The 22,802-nt window shown below is 38.0% G+C and overlaps 1 protein-coding gene across 2 annotated transcripts in view; it reads left to right on the forward strand.

The window, feature by feature from the left end:
- The window catches only part of MERTK (MER proto-oncogene, tyrosine kinase), a 136,259-nt gene that overhangs the window by 19,604 nt on the left and 93,853 nt on the right, over positions 1 to 22,802 (forward strand). For both annotated transcript variants that reach the window (XM_020987554.2, XM_020987562.1), the window contains exon 2: positions 18,553 to 18,976. In XM_020987554.2, the coding sequence (XP_020843213.1) occupies positions 18,553 to 18,976 (424 nt within the window). The remainder of the gene's footprint in view (positions 1 to 18,552; positions 18,977 to 22,802) is intronic.

Raw genomic sequence — 22,802 nt, forward strand, 5'->3', positions numbered from 1 at the left:
CAATATCACTATTATTGTTGAGGGCACCACCACTCAGACTCATAATCTAGGTATCATTTTTGACTCTTCACTTTCTCATATCCAGTCAGTTACCAAATCCTAGGGTTACTACCTTTATAATATCTCTCACACATGCCTCCTTCTCTCCTCTGACAATGCCATAACTATGGTACAGGGCTTGCTACCTTGTACTTGGACTACTACAGTATCCTGCTGGTTGCTGTCCCTGGCACAAGTCTCTTTCTATTCCAATCCATCTTCCACTCAGCTATCAAAGTGATCTTCCTGAAATGCAGATCTGACCATGTCACCACACTCCACCCGCCCCCTGCTCAATAAATTCCAATGACTCCTCTAGGAGCAAATAAAAATCCTCTGTTTTGCATTCAAAGCTATATAACTTGACTCCCCTTTTCCAGTCTTCTTATGCCTTACACCCCCTCCCCACTACCTAGTCTTCAATCCAGTGACATTGAACTCCTTGCTGTTCCTTGAAGAATAAATGTTTATTGACTGACTGACAGCTATAGTTAGCTACTCTGGCATTTCAGAATGTAAATGTATATGGCCTCAATAAAGAGTTTTCCAGGTCTGTGATACTGTCTTCCATTACAACATATAAAGGAGAATCATATTTATTTTGAGGGAGGTTGTTGTTTTGCTATATTAAGCCTTGGGGGCCTTCCACTTAAACTTCTAATAGTAGTCTAATCTCATTATAGTTTCTAAGGCTCTGTCCAGAATGATCATTTTCACAAAGAAGAGGATGTCTTAACAGAGAACTCGAAAATATTAACTACCAATTAAACCTTTTGAATGCTGTTTATCTTGGTGTGTTTACTGTGGTCCTCATCATAGTCCCCAAGGCATTCCATAGGACAGTTGCAGGGCTGCTGCCACAACTGAGATTAGAGATGTCCAACTTTTAGATTTTTTTGAGGTTCCTGAATTCAGAGTATCAAAGAATCACAAGATTTTAGAGCTAGAAGGAACCTTTGATGTCATCTACTATAACTCCTTCATTGATAGAAACTGAGGTCCCCAGTGACTTGTCTAAAGAAACACTGGAAAGAAATGAAAGAAAGAATGAGTCAAATTTAGGTCGCCTTGTTCAAAAATTTTCTAGGCAACAAAAAATTATTAAGCACTTATGTGCCATGCACTGTGCTAAGCACTGGGGATACAAAGAATGTTCAGGTGGATTTTTCAACAATTTGGGATTTCACTCCAGTGATGCAGGTTATAGCCTATTCATATTGGTCCATCCTGACTGACCTTACTGTAACTCTCTCCAAAATTCTCCACTGGGAGTCCACTCAGTGTGCTAGAGGCCTTCCTTGCTTTCTCCTACATCCGGAGGGTCCTGGTGGAGCACTGTGATCTTCTCTCTGTTGTCTCTCATTCTTACTATGTGAACGCTTCATCTTCTCTTGCTATCATGCAGTTTCTCAATATTTCTGTTTAGTCCTGCTTTTCTTCAGTTCTTTTTTGGTTATATGTGGCAGGCTGCTCACACCAACCATGAGCCTTCCTGTTGTCTCCGTGTGATAACTAATTTTTAGTTTTTCAGAGGCAATGCTATTCCATGTATCACTGCCATACAATTTTTGTTGTTCAGTCATTTTAGCCATGTCCGATTCTTTGTGACTCCATTTGGGATTTTCTTGACAAAGATACTAGAGTGGTTTGCCATTTCCTTTTCCAGCTCATTTTATAGATGGGGAAACTGGGGCAAACAGAGTTAAATGACTTGTCCAGGGTCAAATAGCTAGTAAGTGTCTGAAGACAAATTTGAACTCAGGTCTTCCTGACTCCAGGCCTGGCGCGCTATCCACTCTGCCACTTTGCTATCTGGGGCCATATAATAACACTGGCAAAATTTTAAATACTGAAAGATGGGCCTCTGCTTTTATGGGAAACTTGGGGTCAGTGAAATAACTTTTTAATTTCCCAAATGCAATCCACTCTTTCTCCTATTGTTAATAAGGTCACAGCCCACTCATTGTCAGTCTTTGCTGTCTGTTCCAGATATGCACACTGTTTAACAGACTGTATAGAAGGTCTGTCTAAATGTATATTGTTGTCTGGGCAGTAGATATGTTTTATCCACTTGGTCTTTCCTGTGTGGATATGGACAAGCCAAACTCCTTGGAGAACTTAGAGATCTCTTTCAAGAGGCTTGTCAATGATTTGGGGTTGAATGTAGTCAACACAGTGTCATCTTGCATCTGAAGTATGCTGACATCCACAGGAAATTTCTCCTCAACCTGAACTGTGCCCTGGATCTCTTCTGTCATGGTGGCAAATACTTTTAGCAAGCAAATATGTACCATTTGATATTTATCATCAGAGGATCATTGAAGAGAGTCATTTCAACTCTCAACATTTTTCAAAGAATCTTCAATGATCTTGAAGTACAGATGAGATACTCCTCCTTCTAAAAGAGCCTGTAAAGTGTTTTCTTCTACTTCGGTGCTTTTTTTTTAAACTCAGTAAATAATAAGTACAATGAAATCATATTCTTTATGTCTTTCAGTCAACTGTGAAATGGCAAAGAGGTAGTCCATTGATGAATATCATTTGTTGGAGCCTGTTTATTTGCTAATGACTTTAAAGAGATGCCTGTGATTTGTACAAAAGTGACTGTCATCAGGATTTTATATGAGTGTGAATAGGCATATTAGACAGTAGTTTATGGCTATTCTCTGTCACTTTTTTTTTGCTATTAATTGGGTTTGAGGTTTTTTTCCCATGCCTTTGATATGTTTTCCTTCTTCATATATCTTGAATATTATTACCTCCTTTGGTATCTTCACCATTCTATTGTCTCCAGTATGGTTCTGTTTATACATATATGCGTGTGTGTGTGTATATATATGTATATATATATATGTACTTATACATGTACATGTATATGTAGACTGCTTTTCCTGTATTGGGGTTCTGTAGAACCATTTGTACCTCCAATAAGCACATCTGAAACTGTAATGTTAAGGTCCAGGTGTAATGCATCTACTGTGCTTGATACAGAAGATACTTTCTTAGGATGATTTCTGGAAATCTTTTCCATTTGTCTTCTCTTTGTAAGCCTTCCATTTTCATACTCAAAGGCCCTTGGAATGACTTTGCTTAGTTGGTTTGTCTTGCCAAGCTTTCTTAAAACTGGTTTGACTGTCCGTTGCTTCTCTGATTTATGAGACCATGCTGCCAATAATCACATATGATCCTTCCTTATACAATTTTACGTGTGAGTTTATGATTCTAACCCACTGTTGCCTTTGGCAGCCATCTCCCTGTGAATAAAATGGATGTTGATTTAGTTACTGTCAGGGCTCTTTTGGTCTCTTTGTTGTGGCATTTAATATACATTGGTTAAATATCTGGATGAAATCATAGTGTTGATGTCATTTCCATTGTCCATTTCTCATTTTTTATTTCTTTATTTTTGTTTGTTTGTTTGTTTGTTTTGGCTAGGCAGTGGGGTTAAGTGACTTGCCCAGGGTCACACAGCTAGTAAGTGTTATGTGTCTGAGGCCGGATTTGAACTCAGGTCCTCCTGAATCCAGGGCCGGTGGTCTATCCACTGCGCCATCTAGCTGCCCCCTTATTTTTTATTTCTAATAACTGGTTTAAGTGATTCAAAATGATCATTTCAATTTCATGACATTTTTATCATTATTATTATTTTTTGAGGGTTTTTTGTTTGTTTTTACTAATTTTCATCTCTAATTTACTAATTTTGAGTTCTGAGAAGGTGATAACTGTGCCCAGACAGCTAATGTGGGGATAACTCTTATAACAATATATTTTCCTATTAAGATATAACTTATTTCATTCTCTGTGGAATTATTGGGTGCTCACTGGGATTAATAATAGCTGTAGCATCTTCCTCAAATGAGATAATGTATGTAAAATGTTTTGCAGTCTTTAAAGTACTATGTAAATAGTTATTATTTTGAAACCTCTGGTGAAGGAGAACCATCACCACCTGAGGCAACTCATTCTGCTTTTGGAGAGCTATAATTATGTCCTACACTTACCAATTCTTTTATTTAAGAAAGGGTTCATGATATAGAGGCTTCTCTACCTTGGAAAGGTAAAGAGTAATAATTTGTTCTTTTGCATTATTTAGTTATTTGAGACATTGTTGACAAAAAATCATTTGAAATTATTCAGAGAACAGCAAAAAGGTAAGCTAATTTTGCTAAAGTAGTAGTGGAAAGACCCACCAATTTGGAAGTCAGAAGTCTAATCTCAGCTCTGCCATTAACAAATTGACAAGTGTCCTTTGGCAAATTACCTTTGCCCCATTAAGCCTTAGTATTTAAGTATTTAAAGGAGGTTTTAAATAAGTAGAAAAAATAGACAAAAAGGTCAAATATACAGAAAGGTCTTGGTTTTTCAAACATTTGACATCTTGATATAAATAATTTTTGAATTTATTTGATTTTATTTGAAAATGTTTTTACTCTTAGTTATTGATTAGCATACCATTTGTACTAAAACTAAACTATTGCTTCTTTGAGAGGGAGCATGGTTTAGTGGAAAGTATGCTAACTTAGAATCATAGAATCTGAATTCAAATCTCTACTTTCTATCTACTGCCAGTGTGACCTTGGTCAAGTCACTTAACTTCTGTGGAGCTCAATTTCCTTATGTGTGAAAAATGAGAAAGTTGGAATAAATGGCCTCCAAAGTCCCTTTTCTAGACCTAGATCCATGATCTTATGATTCTTTCATATTGATCTGAAGCAAAACACATCAAAACTATCTGAAAATGTGAATCACAGGCACAGAGTAAACATCTTGTAGCCCAAGTTTGACTTAAGGTACGTGGACCTGACTCAGTGTGGACTAGATAAATTGACTTAGAGGAAAGGGCTAAGACTAGTTATTGGTCCTAAATATCAGGATGTACTCACTGAGAGGTTCTGTTTCTAGTACCAGCCCTGTTCTGCCAATATTCTTCCTGCCCTGAGAGCCTTGCTCCTTATCCCCCCTCATCTCTCCTCTCAAGTTCTCAGGAATTTGCCCAAGTCCATGATGAAACAAAACAGTAGTAAATTTATCTTCACATGTAGATACCAACCAACTGTACCCTGTGTGCTGTGATTACTGAGTATGTTAATGGTCTTTCTACATTTTGGAAAGGGAGAAATGAATGATTCTTTCCTGAATCAAATTGTGACCTGCTAGTGACCTGCTAGTTTCTGAGCAAAGGTGGCTTACCTCTGCAGGTAGTTCTTCCTGGTGTCAAAGGGGCAAAGTAGATGATTCAAGTTCAGGGGCCTTACAAAGTTAGGATTCTTAGAGAGAACTTTAGCTGCTTTTGTAAGAGCAAGTTCAAAGACCATCCCACTCTCCTTTTCTCTATATGGAAATTATTCAAATTCTAAACCAGACAGGAAACAGAACTGTGGCTATCTTCATCACAAAGCAAATTGGGAAGATTCTTACAATGCTAGATAGAGCTGACCCAGGCATTATTATAAGGCAGGTAACTTCCTCCTACCATTCTTATGCTCTTTGACTTCAAGTATCCAGTGTCTTCATGGTGTCATACCCAGATTTGCCTTTCTTGGCAGTGTATCTGTTTCCTACCCTCATTATCAAAACTTGCCTTGTGCATTCTGGACATTTTTGTTCTTTGAAAGAACCTAATATATTAATTCATACAAATGTTTTACTTCATTTGCATTTTTATGGAAAATTATTAGTTTTACTGTGAAAGATGGATTTTGAATTGTGATACTACAGGCATCATTGCTGGCAGAAGCTTTGGGGATGAGGAAGAGATTTCAGGTCTTCCCTGAAAGCCCCTTCAACCTGTCAAGGCCTTATTTTATACCAGGAGGCAGTTGCTCCTTACCTCAAGGGCTGCTCTTGAAACCAGAATCAATGCCAAAGGAACTGTGGCTTTTGGGGTAAAAAAGAAAAGAAGGAAATCCTCGGGTTAAATAAGCATTAACGCTTCCCTAGAAATAGCTGGAATAGAACAGCTAATACAGAGTATCTGGTTCTAGTTGTCTGAGAATAACAGCCATAGGAAATGACTGTTTTCAGTGCTGAAGCTTTAGGTCTTGATGAATAGCTGCTTTGTCCTGGCCTGCATTTAAGGCATAGCCATCAATCCCCTAATTATTACTAGGAGAATAATACATGTTGAAGATTATTCAGGAGCCTCCAGTATTATTTCTGGATTCTGAATACATTTCTGTGGACATTTCCTTGTGATAGGAATCAAGGCCTTGGCTGGCTAAGAGCCAACTGGGTGAACTCTCTCATCTGCAAGTTTTGTTTATTCAACTGAGTACTCTCCATCTCATTAATAAGAATAATTTCTAGTTGACTGTTACGTTTATGTCAGATTGTGATAAGATTCTCTTTCCTCAAGTGTGTACCTTATGGTGAATGTAGACTGTAAGGTCTTGGTGAACAGGAATTATTACTTTTGGTTTGGGTTTTTTTGGTCTTTGTATTTTCAATCCCTAGTGTGGTGCCTTGTGTATAGTAGGCACCTAATAAATGCTTATTGAATTGAATTAAGGTCAACGGAAAGGAGATAAAGTTTCCCCGAGGGTAGCTCTTCATGCTCATTAGGCTTGTTTTTATGTTCCTTCATCCTCTCTACCCTTTTCCATCTTCAAGGCACAACTTCCACATTGAGCTTAAATAACAGCTAGTATTTATATAACACTGCTTAAGTTTAAAACTTTGTAAAATATTTGTAAAACAAATACTTGTTGAAATATTATTTCAGTTGCTTCTTGCAGCTACCCTGGCAGGTAAGTGTTTTTATCCCCTTTTTATAAATGAGGAACTGAGGCAAAAAGCAGTTAAGTGACTTGCCCAAGATCACAGAACTAATAAATGTCTCAGGCTCGATTTGAGCAAGAACCTTCCTGACTCCAGATCCAGTGCTCTTTCTGCTGCGCCATCTTGTCTAGATGAATCATAACCCTTTTCCTGGATGCCTTTTTTCCTTTTCTCTCCCAGAGAAAGTGAATGAATGAAAAAGCAGTTATTATCAACCATCTGCTAGGCACTGTACTAAGCACTGGAGACACAAATATAAACAATCAAGATAGTCTCTGCCCTCTTGGAGCTTATATTCTAGAAAGAGAAGATATATAGGGGAATGTAAGCCAGGAAGGAGTGTTTTGGACAGAGAAAAGAGAAGCAGTGCAATGATGATTGGAGTCAGAGGGCAAATAATTGGTGTGTCCTTTCTAGGCATTGATTTGCTAGCATTGGTTTGATTACTCCTCTCAGAGCTAGATTTGGAAAAAGTTGTAGGGAGGAGGTGAAGGAGGAAAGACCACACATACTAGGTGGCATGGTATGGGGCTGAGAGCTAGGAAGAGGAAATGAATGCTCAGCCATCAGACCCCCCCAGGGTCCTAAGTGTGAACTTGAGCAGAAGGTGGCAGCTGGAGTACAGATAACATGGCACGAAGAAGTGATCTTTTTTTTTCTGCATCTTCATAACATTTTGTTTCTACCACTTTTATGGTCTTTATCATTCTCACTTTCATATATAACAACAAACTATTAGGGATGCTCTTTCCCACCAAAGGACCCCATCTCTGGAGCTTATTCAGCTCTAGGGAGCCTGGTTCAACAGAGGGGTCAGGATCTTTTTTGTTCTTGTCTCTAGCATCTTACTACCCTCTCTCACCTCCCATCCTAGAACCCCAGGAAAATCACTACTGATTTAGATTTGGTTCATTTGTGGTAGGTCCCTTCATTGGTCAGAACTCTGAATTTGTTTTCTTTTTTATTACTATGGTCATTGTGTAAATTCTTTTCCTGGTTCTACTTCCTTTGCTTTGCATCAGTTCTTGGATATTTTCCCAAGTTTCTTTGAAATCTTATCTGTCATTTCTTCTAATGCTATAATGTTCTGTTACATGGATATACCAAAGTTTTTCATCCATTCATTGATTGATTTTCCTTTCCTATTTTCCTTCCATTTCATTGGTATTACAAAAAATGCTGCTACAAATATTTTTTTATATTTGGAAACTTTCTCTTTGTCCTTGATATCCTTTGGGTACATGCGTAGTAATGGTATCACTGGGTCAAAGAGCATATACAGTTTAGTGACACTTTAAAAAAATAATATTTTATATTCTTCCACAGGTACCTGTGAAGACAATTTTTAACATTCATTTTTTGAAATTTTGAGTTCCAAATATTCTCGCTCCCTCCCTTACCTCCCTCCTCCCTGAGGGAGTAATTTGTTATAGTAAGCAATTTGTTATAGGTTATATATGTTCAATCATTCAGAACATATTACCATAATGGTCATGGTGTGAAAGAAGATATAGACCCAAAGGGGGAAAAAACACACAAAAATACAGAAAGTGAAAAATAGTATGCTTCTTTCTGCATTCAGACTCCCATCAGTTCTTTCTCTGGTGGTGGATAGCATTTTTCATCGTGAGAAGTGACTTTTAAAAAATTTTATTTAGTATTTTATTTTTCCCAGTTACATGTAAAAACAATTTTTAGCATTCAGTTTTAGAACTTAAGAGTTCCAAATTCTCTACCTTCCTCCCTCCCTTCCCTCACTGAGAAGGCAAACGATTGGATATAGGTTATACATGTGTAGTCAAGCAAAACACTTCCATAATAGTCACATTGTAAAAAGAAAACAGACTAAGAAACATCTCAAGAAAATAAAGAAAGTAAAAAAATATTTCAATCTACTTTCATACACCATCAGTTCTTTGTCTGGGGAGGGATAGCATTTTTCATCACAAGTCTTTCAGAGTTGTCTTGGGTCATTGTATTGCTGAGAATAACTAAGTCATTCGCAGCTTATCATCCTATAATAATGCTGTTATTTTGTACACAGTACATTTCACTTTGCATTATCTCATATAAGTCTTTCCAGGTTTCTCTGAGAGCATCCTGCTTATCATTTCCTATAGTACAATAGTATTCCATCATAATCACATACCACAATTTGTTCAGCCATTCTGCAATTGATGATTTCTAATTTCTAATTTCTTTCAATTTCTAATTCTTTCCCCAGAAAAGAGCTGCTACAAATACATTTGCATATATAGGTCCTTTTTATTTTTAGTTTTTTATCTCTTTTGAGATACAGACCTGGTAATGGTATTGCTAGCTCAAAAGGTATACATGGTTTTATAGCCTTTTGGGCATAGTTCCAAATGGCTCTACATAATGGTTGATTCAGCTCACAACTCCACCAACAGTGCATCAGTGTCTCATTTTTCCCACCTCCCCTCCAAAAGTTGTCATTTACTTTTGCTGTCCTATTAGGCAATCTAATAGGTATGAGGTAGTACCACAGAATTGTTTTAATTTGCATTTCTCTAATCTATAGTGAGTTAGAGGTTTTTTTTTTTAAAATATGGCTATAGATAGCTTTGATTACTTCATCAGAAAACGGATCAGATCTTTTGATCATTTATCAATTGGGGAATAGCTCTCATTTTTATAAATTTGACTCAGTTCTCTATATGTTTGAGAAATGAGGCCTTTATCAGAGAAACTTGCTTCAAAATTTTTTTCACAGTTACTATTGCTAACTGTATTTCCCTTCATCCTATTCCCCCCTGTTTATTCTGTTCTCTCTCTCCTTTCACCCTGTCTCTCCTCAAATGGGTTTTGCTTGTGACTATCTCCTCCCCCAATCTGCCCTCTCTTCTATCACCTCCCCCCTTCTCTTATCCCCTTCCCCTCCTACTTTCCTGTAGGGTAAGATAAATTTCTATACCCAATTGAGGGTGTATGCCGTTCCCTCTTTGAGCCAGTTCTGATGAGGGTAAGGTTCACTCACTCCCTCCACTGTCAAAGCTTTTTCTTGCTTCTTTTATGTGAGATAATTTACCCCACTCTACCTCTCACTTTCTCTTTCTTCCAATACATTTCTTTCTCACCCTTAATTTCATTTTTTTATATCATCCTTTCATATTCAACTCACATCTGTGCCCTCTGTCTACCTATACTCCAAGAAGTGACATTTTTAATGTAATAATATAAATTGATGCAGTATTATGTAGTGGTTAAAGGGTGCTAGACCTGTAGACAAGAAGATTTGGATGCAGTTCCTACTGCTTACACTTACTGACCATGGGCAAAGTCCCTTAACTTCTCCAGAGCTTGATTTTCTCATTTGTAAAATGGGGAATGGGAGTGGACTAGTTGGTCAATAAAGTGCCTTTTAGCCCTAAATCTGTGATCCTTTGCTTTGGAGACAACAAAGAAATAGTGAACACACACACACACACACACACACACACACACACACACACGCATACTGGATTTTAAGTCAGAGAATCTGGTTTAAAATCTTATTTTACAAAGCTACCTATGTAACTTCGGGCAAGTCTCCTCACCTATCTGGGTCTCAGTTTCCTCATCTGTAAAATGAGGAGTTGGTTAGAGTCTATAATTTTTAAGGTTCATTCTAGTGCTAAGTCTATGATCTATGCTTTTTGCATATCAATTTTAATTAAAGCGAAGTATACCTATATTCATATAGGCATGGACTCTTTCTGAATGCAATTTTTTTTCTGAACACTTACCCCAATAAGGAACCACGTAGTACCTCAGTTATATATCTTAATGCCTTAAAAAAAACTGTAGAAGTAGAAACACTTTGTATTTTTCAGTCAGAAAATATTCTGAAAAATGACAATTCCTTAAGCAAAGAAATAAAACAGAAGGCCCTTTTAGTATGGCTAAATCTTTTGACCAGAATAGGCTTATAAATTGACCCAGTGTGTACTATCATTGAAAACTGAAAGTTAATAGTATGTCTAGTTGATCATATTAGAATTAGCTTTCAAAGAAAGTCTGGTGAGTTGGAAAGATTTATTGAAACCCCATGATATGGAACTTTATAAGAACTCTGTCTATACAGAAATATGAGCTGCAGCTGGATATGATATGAGAAAGATGCACATGAAACCTTTACCTTTCTTCTTCCTTCTCTCTACATGGCAGTACCTCATGCAGAAAGATGTAGCTGTTGTGTCAGAAGTGGAACTTTATAGAGGTACCTTCCTCAAAGCCATTTTGCCTTTATAAAATGCCAGTAAATTTAACCCACTGGGGCCAAATTGTAAACCTTTTTTAAAGAAAATGTTCTTGTTTGTTTTACGTTTTAATGGACAGTAAGTGTAAGACATTTGCCTTAAAAATTATTTTTTAAGTTGTTAGAGTTATCACAGTGCTGGGCCCTTGCTATCATAACACTATCTTTGAGTTATTATTGGAACATTTCAAGGATCACTTTTTGGCTCTGCATTGTTTCATAATTTTTTTTACAGATGGCACATATGTGTCCATATTAGGGGTTTTTTTTGTGAGGCAATTGAGGTTAAATGACTTGCCAGAATCACACAGCTAGTGAGTGTTATGTGTCTAAGGTCAAATTTGAACTCAGGTCCTCCTGACTCCAGGGCAGGTGCTCTATCCACTGAGCCACCTAGCTGCCCTTAAAGGTTTTCTTTTTTCTTTTCCTTTCTTTTCTTTTCCTTTCTTTTCTTTTCTTTTCTTTTCTTTTCTTTTTTCTTTTGGTGAGGCAGTCAGTATTAAGTGACTTGCCCAGGGTCACACAGCTGGGAAGTATCAAGTGTCTGAGGATGGATTTGAACTCAGGTCCTCCTGACTTTAAGGTAGTGCTCCATCCACTGCACCACCCAGCCGCCCCCAATATTATAGTTTTTCTGAAAAAGATGTAGAGGTTTTAGTGGATCATAATTTCAACATATATGTACACAATCTGATCTTGCATTAAAAAAAAAAACTAACGTACTCAGGTTGTATTAAAAGAAGCATAGGGTTCTGTATTTGGGAAGGGATGGTTCTGCCCCCTCTTCTGCTCGACTTCGTCGTGGTCAAACTGTATATTATCATCATCATCATAATTAACATTTAAAAGTGCTTTACATGTTTTCTCTATATTTAGCATTGTGTTTAGTTCTGGGAGCTTCATTTTAAGAAGGACTTTGGTAAATAAGAATCAGTTAAAAGAACTAGGGATGTCTAGTCTAGAATAGGGGGCAGTTAGGTGGCACAGTGGACAGAGTGCTAGAATCAGGAAGATTCCTTTTCATGAATTCAAATGTGGCCTCAGACACATTATCTATGTGACCCTGGGCAAGTCACTTCACCCTGTTTGCCTCAGTTCCTCATCTGTATAATGAGCTGGAGAAGGCAAATGGAAAACCACTCCAGTATCTTTGCCAAGAAAACCCCAAATGGGGTCACAAAGAGTGGAACATGACTGAAAAACAACTCAACAACAGCCTAGAATAAAGAAGTTGGGATTTGGGGAAAGACTTGATAGCTATCTTAAAGGGTTTTCATGTGGAAAAGGGATTAGATGTGTTTTGCTTGGGCCCAGAGGGCAGAATCTGTGGTAGAAGTTACAAAGAGACTGATTTTTCCCTTGATACAAAGAAATAACTGTGCTAGGAACTGGAGCTTTCTAGAAGTGGAATAGGCTTGCCCCTGAAGGTCGTGGATTGCCCCCTTACTCTAGGCTTTCAAACCTGGGCTGCATGACCGCTTGCTGAATATCTTGCAGAAGGAATTCTTGGTTAGCCACAAGGTTGGCCTAAATGGCCTTCTGGAGCTTTAACAGCACGTATGCTTGTCCAAAGCCACCATTAAGCACTTGATCGTATACTGTCTTGCAGGCTTTAATTAGTTTGTGTGTGTTAGTCTTGTCCTCTCACCTACCTTCTAAGATTCTTAAGGACATGTGCCTTATCTTGCAATCTCTGTGTCCCTCTTATCCACCAATCAGTGGATCAACCAAAACCATTGAGTTCATTTCAGCCAGTTATAGTATTGGATACATATGTCCAGACTCAGGAAATATTTAAGAGTAAAGAATAGAAGTTTTATTCTTTTCTGATCCAGTGAGGGGGAGGGGGGAACACTGTGGGCTTTGTGATGATCTAGTAGTCTCCATCTTTAAGCAGTTGTGATTTTTGGAGGAGGATCTCTGCTAAATAGAACATTCAGCAGCATATTCTAAAGGATTCTTTTTTTTTTAGAATAATGGTCTTCAACTTTTTCCATGATTAAGTGTTCATTTTGATGTTTTGTTTTGTTTTTTCCTTTCCTTTGGGAGGTGACTGGGGAAAGAAGCAGAGCTGTGATTTCATAGGTATGAGAAACTCCTTGTGGGGAGTGACTTGCCCAGGGTCACATGGCCCATACGTATCAGGGGTGGAACTTGAACTCAGGATTTTCTGATTCCTAGGGCAGCTTTCTAGCTGGGGAAGGGAAAGGGTGCTTCCTTTACTATCTCTGCCAATAAAATGACCTGCAGCTTTCAGCAATCTGTTTGCTAGGTTGAAGCTAGATTCATTTAGATTTCATCTAGCACAGGACAATGACTTGGGGTGCTTCTTAGAATGTGAAGCTAGGATCAAGGGGAGGAATATGGCAATGATGTTGGCAATGGCAACCAGTTTGGAGATGAAATCATATGGACCTTCATGATTGACTATTAAGCACTTGAGACTTACAGCCAGTGTCTCTGATAAAGGCCTCGTTTCTGAAATATATAGAGAACTGAGTTGAATTTATAAGAATACAAGTCATCCCCCAGTTGATAAATGGTCAAAGGATATGAACAGGCAGTTTTCAGAGGAAGAAATTAAAGTTATATGAAAAAATGTTCTAAATTACTATTGATTAGAGAAATGCAAATCAAAATGACTCTGAGGTACCACATCACACCTATCAGATTGGCTAACATGACAAATCAGGAAAATGACTGGAGAAGATGTGGGAAAATTGGAACACTAATGCATTGTTGGTGGAGTTGTGAAATGATCCAACCATTTTGGAAAGCAATTTGGAACTATGCCCAAAGGGCTATAAAATTGTGCATACCCTTTGACCCAGCAATAGCACTTCTAGGACTGTATCCCAAAGAGAGGATCCACATGTACAAAAATATTTACAGCAGCTCTTCTTGTGGTAGCAAAGAATTGGAAATTAAAGGGATGCCCTCCATTGAGGAATGGCTAAATAAATTGTTGTATATAAATGTAATAGAATACTATTGTGCTATAAGAAATGATGAGGTAGACTTCAGAAAAACTTGGAAAGACTTACATGAACTGATGCTGAGTGAGATTAATAGAATCAGGAGAACATTGTACATAGTAACAGCCACACTGTGTGATGACTGACTTTGATAGTCTTGGCTGTTCTCAGCAATGCAAGGATCTAAGACAACTCCAAAAAACTCATGATGGAAAATGCTATCCACATCCAGAGAAAGAACTATAGAGTCTGAATGCAGATAGAAGCATACTATTTGCTCTCCTTTTCTTTTGTTTTGTTTCTTCTTTCTTGTGGTTCTTCCCATTAGTTCTAATTCTGTTTTACATCATGACTAATGTGAAAATATACTTAATATGAATGTATAAGTAGAACCTATATCGATTGCATGCCATCTTTGGGAGGGTGGAAGAGAGAGGGGAAGAAAATCTAAAACTCAAAATCTTATGGAAGTGAATGCTGAAAACTAAAAATAAATAAATAAATTATTAAAAAAAAAAACAACACTTGAAACTGATTAGATACCAGTCTGGAAAATAATCTCCCCCTCAGTCTCTCTCTCTCCACATCCCATTTTCTCCATCTCTCTCCCTCCCTATTAGATAAGGTATCAGTCACAGGAGGCTTTAGTTTTGAACTAAAGAAAAAGAGACACATGTGGGGATGTGTTTGTTGTCCTTGGGGCAGTAGGGGAACTCTGTCTCCCACCTGAGGGGAGCAGCAACACACATACACGGAGTGAGCCCTGCCAGGTGAGATGGGAACCTTGAGAGGATCCCTCAGTTCAGAATTAAATGAATATAAATACTATAGTTCATTTCTCTAGCAAGCTTTTCTTTTGTGGGGATCTGAGAATGAGGATGAAGTAATCATGCCATTTTAATTTATTTCAGATAATCCCTCTTGGGGACTCCTATCAAATATGATGAGTACTGAGTCCCTCTTTCCTTTCCATCCCCATTTTGTTGTGAGACTAAGCTTGGAACAAGCAGAAACAATCATATTCCCCAGGAGCATTGTTTTCATTCCTAAATAATCTGACATGGAGAAGATAATTCATTAATAAGAACCACTGCTCTTTGATCAGTGGATTCTGAGATGTCGTGGGGGTGGGGAAGCCCTTACCACTTATGACTCTAGAGTTGATGGATGAAAGGAAAGCAATTTCAGACCCTTAAAATCTCCATATAGCACTTCTGGCTGGGAGCAACTGGTAACTTTTAAGGTTTCTCTAAAAAACTAAGTGGTCAGTCAGGTAGCGTTAATTAGATGTCTACTATGTGCCAGGCACTGAACCAAACACTGGAGATACAAGGAAGGGTAAAACAAACAAATAAAAAACCTAGTCCCTTATTTCAAGGAGCTCCTAGTGTAATGAGGGAAACAACATGAAATCAACTATATACCACTGAGATATATTCAGGATGATTTGGAGGGCAACAAAGCAAGGAAACTGGGAAACAAAATAGATGCCCATCAACCAGTGTAGATGCCCATTAACCAGTGTCATCCATTGCATCTTGAGCCAGCATCAGTTGTCTTGACTTTTGTCTTGCCGCTGGACTTCAGTGACTACGGAGGAGAAAGTGAGGCTGATGACTTTTTGAAGCTCTGCCTCACTTAAATCCAATTTGTAGACAAGACATCACCCTTGTGATGTCATTGGTCCTCTTTGAGAATGAAGGATGAACAACAACAGATGCCCCTCGAGTTGAGGACTCGAGTTGTGATACATGTACGTAATGAAAAATTAGTGTGGTATTAAAAACACCCAGTATGTTGATAGATGAAAAGATCTATCTGAGGTGATATAGAGTAAAGTAAGCAGAGCCAAGAAAACAATATACACAATGACTACAATGATGTAAATAGAAAAAAACACAAAAAATAGCAAAAGCAAATGTGAAATTATGAAGAACAATCATGGCTGAAAAGAAGAGATGTGAAAAGATAACCTCCACCCACTCCTTTACAGAGGAGGGAGGTATATGTACTTTTAGACTTTATTTATCATTTACACTTTTTTTTCTCTTTAAAAATACTGTTTGTCATATGGGATGGCTGTGGGGAAGGGAGAGGGGAAGGATATTAGGAGAAAATATGGGAGAACCAGGAAAGGATTCTTGTGGAAAGAAGAATTTTGGCTGAGACAACCAAGGAGGTAAAGATGTGAAGGGAGAGAATTCTAGACATGGGGAATAGCCAGTAAAAGTCTCCTTCCTTCCATATCCCACAGTGTGATGAGCCCTCAGAGAACAAAAGACAGACTCAGTCTTAGTCCACAAGGAATAGAACTGCCTTCCTACAAGTAGTATAACATAGCTACTTTTCCCACTACAGTTCATAAGGTGGTGAAAAGTGAAACTATGCAGGGGTCACCAGGTCTCTGGGGAAAGGATAGAGGTTCTGTGGCGTTAAGGAAGAGGAAGGTGAGTAACCTACAGAGGACTACTGTGGAATGAGAAAGGACAAAAGAATTTTAATGACTGTCCCCCAGCTGTGGTGCTGCCAAGAGACAAGGTCATCAGTGCCAATGAAAGGGCACTTAAACAACTGGAAGGAAAGTGAAGTCATTTGGTAAAACTGCTTCTCTGTTACAGTCACATTTTCCACCAGGGAGGGTGGGGACACTGGGCTAACCTGCCTAAATAAATGCCCAGTCCTACATCACATGCCACCTGGTTAGGGTGATCCTCTCTGACTCTCCTCTTATCTCTTTTTCCTCTAAACTGTGGATTCATTTTTTTTTTCATTGCAGTAACCTATTTTTTCTTTTTTCTTTTTTTAAAAAAGTTATTTATTTAGTGTTTTCAGCATTCACTTTTACAAGTTTTAGAGTTCTAAATTTCCCCCCTCCCTTTTCTCCCCACGATATCATGTAATATGATATAGTCTATACATGTACAATCATATTAAACATATTTCTACATTTGTCATGTTGTAAAGAAGAATCAGAACAAAAGGAAAAAAACCATGAGAAAGAAAAAAGAGAGAGAAAATCTTCGATCTCCATTCAAACTCCATAGTTCTTTCTCTGGATGTGGATAGCATTTTCCATCATGAGTCTTTTGGAATTGTCTTAGATCATTGCATTGCTGAGAAGAGCTAAGTCTATCAAAGTCAGTCATCGCACAGTGTGGCTGTTACTGTGTACAATGTTCTCCTGGTTCTGCTCACTTCACTCAGCATCAGTTCATATAAGTCTTCCTGGGTTTTTCTGAAATCTTCCTGCTTATCATTTCTTATAGCACAATAGTATTCCATTACATTCCTATACCTCAACTTGTTCAGCCATTCCCCAATGCATGGGCATCCTCTCAGTTTCTAATACTTTGCCACCACATAAAGAGCTGCTATTAATATTTTTGTAGATGGGGGTCCTTTTCCTATTTTTATGATCTCTTTGGGGTAAAGACCTAGAAATTGTATTGCTGGATCAAAGGGTATGCACAATTTTATAGCCCTTTGGGCATAGTTCCAAATTGTTCTCCAGAATGTAAACAGTATATTCTTAACCTGGGGTCCACAGACCCCAAGGACTCAATAGATAGATTTCAGAGTAAGGTCTTTAAACTTGGATGGGAAAAATTTGCTTATGTTCAGTAACTTTTGGTCTCCTTTGTAATTATATGTATTTTATTTTATGAATTTAAAAACACTGTTCTGAGAAGGGGTCATCCATAGGCTTTACCACACTGCCAGTGACATTGAGCCGTGAGGTTTTTTTCCCTTGGCAGGGATAGATTATGCTGAACCATCAAGACAAATAACCTCTTCCCTTTGTAAGCAGTGGCCTACATTTACTCAATCTATGATTAGAGCTGTGCCCATGTGACAAAAATTTTCTCCCTCAGAAGCTCACTTGCTCATATGAGGATCAAACTTCTGGTAATAGTGTCTAGGAAATTAGAATCTTAGAGTGTCAGTTGGAAGTTGTGGTCACCTAATCCAACCTCTTACCCAATATGGAACCTTCTGTAATACTGTGACAGATGGTCCAACGGTGAGAGCCTCAGTATCTAACAAATCAGTCTGTTGCACTCAGTGTATTTATCAATAGTTGTGGTTAATTAGGTCATTATTATTTTGAACTGAAATCTGTTTCTCTGTAGACATCCATTGGAACTACACAAAACAGGTCTAAAAATTCCTGTTCCACATGACAGCTTTTCACATACTTCAAGACAGCAGTCATGTCTTCCGATGCCTTCTTGTAGGTTAATTTTATTTCATCATTGGAAGGAACCTTAGATTTTATGTTGTTTAGAATCATCAAGGCAGACATCTTAGATCTCAAAGAGATCTAAGGAAAGCATCTGGTTCAGGAGAGCCCTCTGGCTTCAGGCAGGTCAGATATGGGTCTTATTTTACAGAACAGAATTAAAACCCAGATTTGTTAAGTACCTCTGGGTAGCACCACCACATGCAAGAAAGATAACTTCTTTACTGTTGTTAAGAAAGACTGAAAATACATTTTTTTTCCAGATTACACAGAAGTAGAACAAGAAAGAAAACCATACCTGACACCCACAGGGCCTCCTTCTTCAGGGATTTTGCCAGATAATTACAAAGCATCTGATGCCCTTCCAACCAGCATGGACATTACTGGCCTGCAGTTTACTCCAGCGTTGTCGAGGAATCCAAGCACAAGACATGCAAAGACACCTGGGGTAATGCCTGAAAATGCAAAGAGCCTCTTATCTCTTGCCTTTAAGCACACAGTAGGACATGTAATACTTTCTGAACACAAAGATATCAAATTCAATTGCTCAATCAGTGTGCCTAATATGTACCTAGACAATGCAGTTATCTCTTGGTGGAAAGATGGGAAGGAGCTCCTGGGGGCACATCATGTGATCACACACTTTTACCCAGATGATGAATTTACAGCAATTATTGCAACTTTCAGGTAAGTGCTTCTTTCTTCCTCCCTTCCTTCCCTTCCTCTCTTGCCCCACTTTTTTCCCTTCTTTTTCATTTCCTTCCTTCTCTCCCTCCATCCTTCCTCTTTCTTTCTTAATAACCCTCCATAAACAAAAAATATTTTTTAGAGTCCCCTTCTAGGGCTGCATAAAGTTCTGCCATCTTTGGCTCCATTTTCATTCTTGCTTTTGTGTTCTTTTTTTTTAATAGTTGTACCTACAAAAGAAGTTTTGCTGATATTGCTCTGCATTACTTTGTGTAGGTGTTTCCTTGTATGCTTGAGAGTTATGATTTTTATGGCACCATAATATTCCAGTGGGTAGAGAACTGGTCCTGGAGTCAGGAAAACTCATCTTCCTGATTTCAAATCTGGCTTCAGACACTTATTAGCTCTGTGACCCTGGAGAAGTTAGTTAACCCTGTTTGCCTCAGTTTCTCATCTGTAAAATGAGCTGGAGAAGGAAATAGCAAACCACTCCAGTATGTCTGCCAAGAAAACCCAAATGGGTCATGAAGAGTTGTATATGACTGAAATGACTCAACAACAATATTCCATTATGTTAATATACTCAGATTTGTTTATTCTCCAGTTGTTTGAAATAAATGTTAGTTTCATCAGTTATATATTTGTCACTCTTGAGAACTAGAACATCTCTAACTATGTGTCTATGGACAAGTACTTTGTTCCTTTTTTTGATGTTTCTGGGACAAAGTCCTAGCAATGGTTACTCTGAGTATGATTGATTTTGTGATTGATCAGTATTTGCTTATTGATCTCCAAAACATTTATACCAACCTGCAGTCCTAGCCACAGTGTTTAGTATTCTGGTTTCCCTATCACTCCACCAATACTGAATTTTTATCTTTTGGGGGGGGGCATTTTTGCTCTTATAATAAGTGCAAAGAAATATCTTATTAAGGTAGTCTTTATTTCAGCATTTATTTGCTTATTAAGAAATTTGAATATCTTTTCATATGGCTATTGACAGTTTGTATTTCCTTAATTATCTAAAAGTATACTCTCCTCAATGGAACAATGGCTAAAGGACATAAATATGTATTAGGAATGTCATTTAAAAAATTAATCATAGGGTAATAGATTTCTAGCTGAAAGTAACCTTAGATGTCGTCTAGTTCCACTCCTTTACTTTACATATGACCTTAGATGTCATCTAGTTCCACTTCTTTACTTTACATATGAGAAGTTGAGTAAAGGCACTTGTCCAGGCTCACCCAAGTTGTCAGTCACAGAGCTGAGATTCCAAGCCAGGATGTCCAAATTCAGACCTCTTTCCGTTATGTCACACTGCCTCTTAATGGCATTTTAAAATGTTAAATCATTTCTGATTTAAAAGCATTTTCCTGTTAGAGAAAGAAAATTAACAAATTAACATAGAAATTAGAGACAGTTGGTAGCACAGGGGTAAGAGCTCTGGGCCTGGAGTCAGGAAGATCTGAATTCAAATCTGGTCTCAGACACTTACAAGCTGTTTGACCCTGGGGAAGTCACTTAGCCCTGTATGTTTCCGTTTCTTCAACTGTAAAACCTTGCAGAGCTGTTGTGAGGATCAAATGAGATAATATTTGTAACAAGTCCTTGGCATAGTGCTTAGTAAAAGTAACTGCATCAGCTTTTAAATAAATCATGGCTAACTTTTTTCTTTCTTTTGTATTAGCCTAATGTTCCTGCATATCTTCTACACTATAGGTTATAAAAAGTAAAATCACCAATCTTTATACACTACAAATTGCTACAAGCCTGCACTAGGGTTATTGCTGACAGATAGTATGAAGTAATGCCATCTCTTAATCAATTTATCTAACACCTTGGTTTTCAGATCTCTACTGGTAATGTTAAATGACTCCAAATCCCAGTTATTTGATTTTCTATCTTTGTACTACTCAACTTTGATATCAAAAAGCCAGTTGATCCAGGTTGAATATTAAGGGCCATGATGAATTTGGAATGTTTCTTTGTTCTCCATATCAGTTTCATTCAGTTGAGCAACTATTTGTTAGGTGCCTGTGTAACAGCTAAAATAAGATAAACTGAGGCACAAAGTTCTGAGCACAACCAATTTATTAGTAAAGCATGAATTTACCAATAAATAGGATCTCAACTTCCCCAGAAAGTTAAGATCCCAAATGAGGGGGACAATTTTCTTTTATATGTTTTGGGGAGTACAGAACAAAGAATAGAGCATGGTGGGTGACATCATGGTGTTGAGGACAACATGACTGGTTACATAGCTGAGGTACTGGGAACAATAGGATTGGTTGGAAGTAGAGAACTGAGGGGCTAGCAATAAATCCCCCTTTTCCTCCTGTGACTTAAGAAGTGTTCATTGTTCGAGTCCACCTGCAAGACAGTGGCCCAGACTTCTTTGGATAGCAAACCGAACATTCTTGAAAGATAGCTTGGTGGTATAAAGATACTAGATCCCAACTCCTTTGTGGACAGCTCCATCCCCCAATAGCAGAATTCTTTCAGGCAAGAATAGAACATTGGTTAATTAGCAAAAGAACTGGATTTCTAAACTTAACCGTTTACAGGCCAGCTGATTTCTAAACTAAGTTCAGAGACAGAGAACCATGACTTAAGCAGTTATAGGACAAAATCAATTAATTGTAAATAGTATCAATAAAAAATGATACAGAATCAATTTTGATTATTTCACCTACTATGTGTAAGGCACATTGGTGTTGGGGATACAAACTAAAAAACTAAACTACCCCTGTTTTTAAGGAGCTTAATTCTATTGGGAGAGGGGATGTAGCATGTACATAGAGAAGTAAAAACAAAAAGCATTTACAAGGTAATTGTAAGTATGATAGAGCACCAATACCTGGGATAAGGCCATCGCCTCCTGTAGGAGGTGGCATCTGAGCTAGGGATGTCTGTGTGGCAGTGAGAAAGCGTGGGGACCTACTTGTGAAAAGGCATGGAGTTAGGAGGTTGACTATGGTGTGTGAGGAGATAGATCAGTTTAACTAACAGAGAGAGTACTTGAAGATACAGACATAAGCCAGGAAAGGTGGGTGGGAGCCATGTTGCTTTATATGCTGGTTTTAGAATAAATTATTCTAGAAGCAGTGGGGATCCACTAAGATTGTGAATGAAGGAACAATCTAGCCAGACCCGTGTTAAGAATATTCATTTGGAGGATGAATTTGTGAGAGGAGAAATAGGAAGCAAGGAAGCTGAATAAGAGATTATGGTACTGGTCCAGGTGAGAGATAAGGAGGACCTAAATTAGTACAGAAGTTTTGAGAGTGAAAAAAAGGGAGAGATTGGAGAGCGCTTGTGAAAGAATAGACGAGGCTTGGCAACTGATTGACCATAGGGACTGAGGGAGAAAGAAGAGTCAAGGATGGTCCTGTGATTGTGAATGTAGAGAACTGGGAGGACGATAATTTCCTCAATTAAAATAGAGATGTTCAGAGGAGCTGTTGTATTCTGGGCTAGGCCTGACTCCTTTGCTAGTTTAGGTTCCATACTAGAATGAAATGAAGCCATTTCATTAAACAATTAACAAATTGTAGGTCATTCAACAATGAACAAAAAGAGATTTACTGAGCCATAGTAGGGGAAGGCTGTTCAGCAAGGATATACATCAAGGAAGGGAAGAAGCATTTATTAAGCGCCTGCTATATGCCTAGCATTTATTAAGCACCTGCTATGTGCTAGGCACATAGTAGGAACTTTATAAATATGCTGAGCACTCTACAAAATTATCTCATTTGATCCTCACAATGAGATAGGTGCTGTTGTGATCCCTATTATATCACTATTACATTATGATCCCTATTAT

This window comes from Phascolarctos cinereus, unplaced genomic scaffold (genome assembly GCF_003287225.1).
Source record: "Phascolarctos cinereus isolate Bilbo 61053 unplaced genomic scaffold, phaCin_HiC Scaffold_2;HRSCAF=192, whole genome shotgun sequence".
Taxonomy (NCBI): domain Eukaryota; kingdom Metazoa; phylum Chordata; class Mammalia; order Diprotodontia; family Phascolarctidae; genus Phascolarctos; species Phascolarctos cinereus.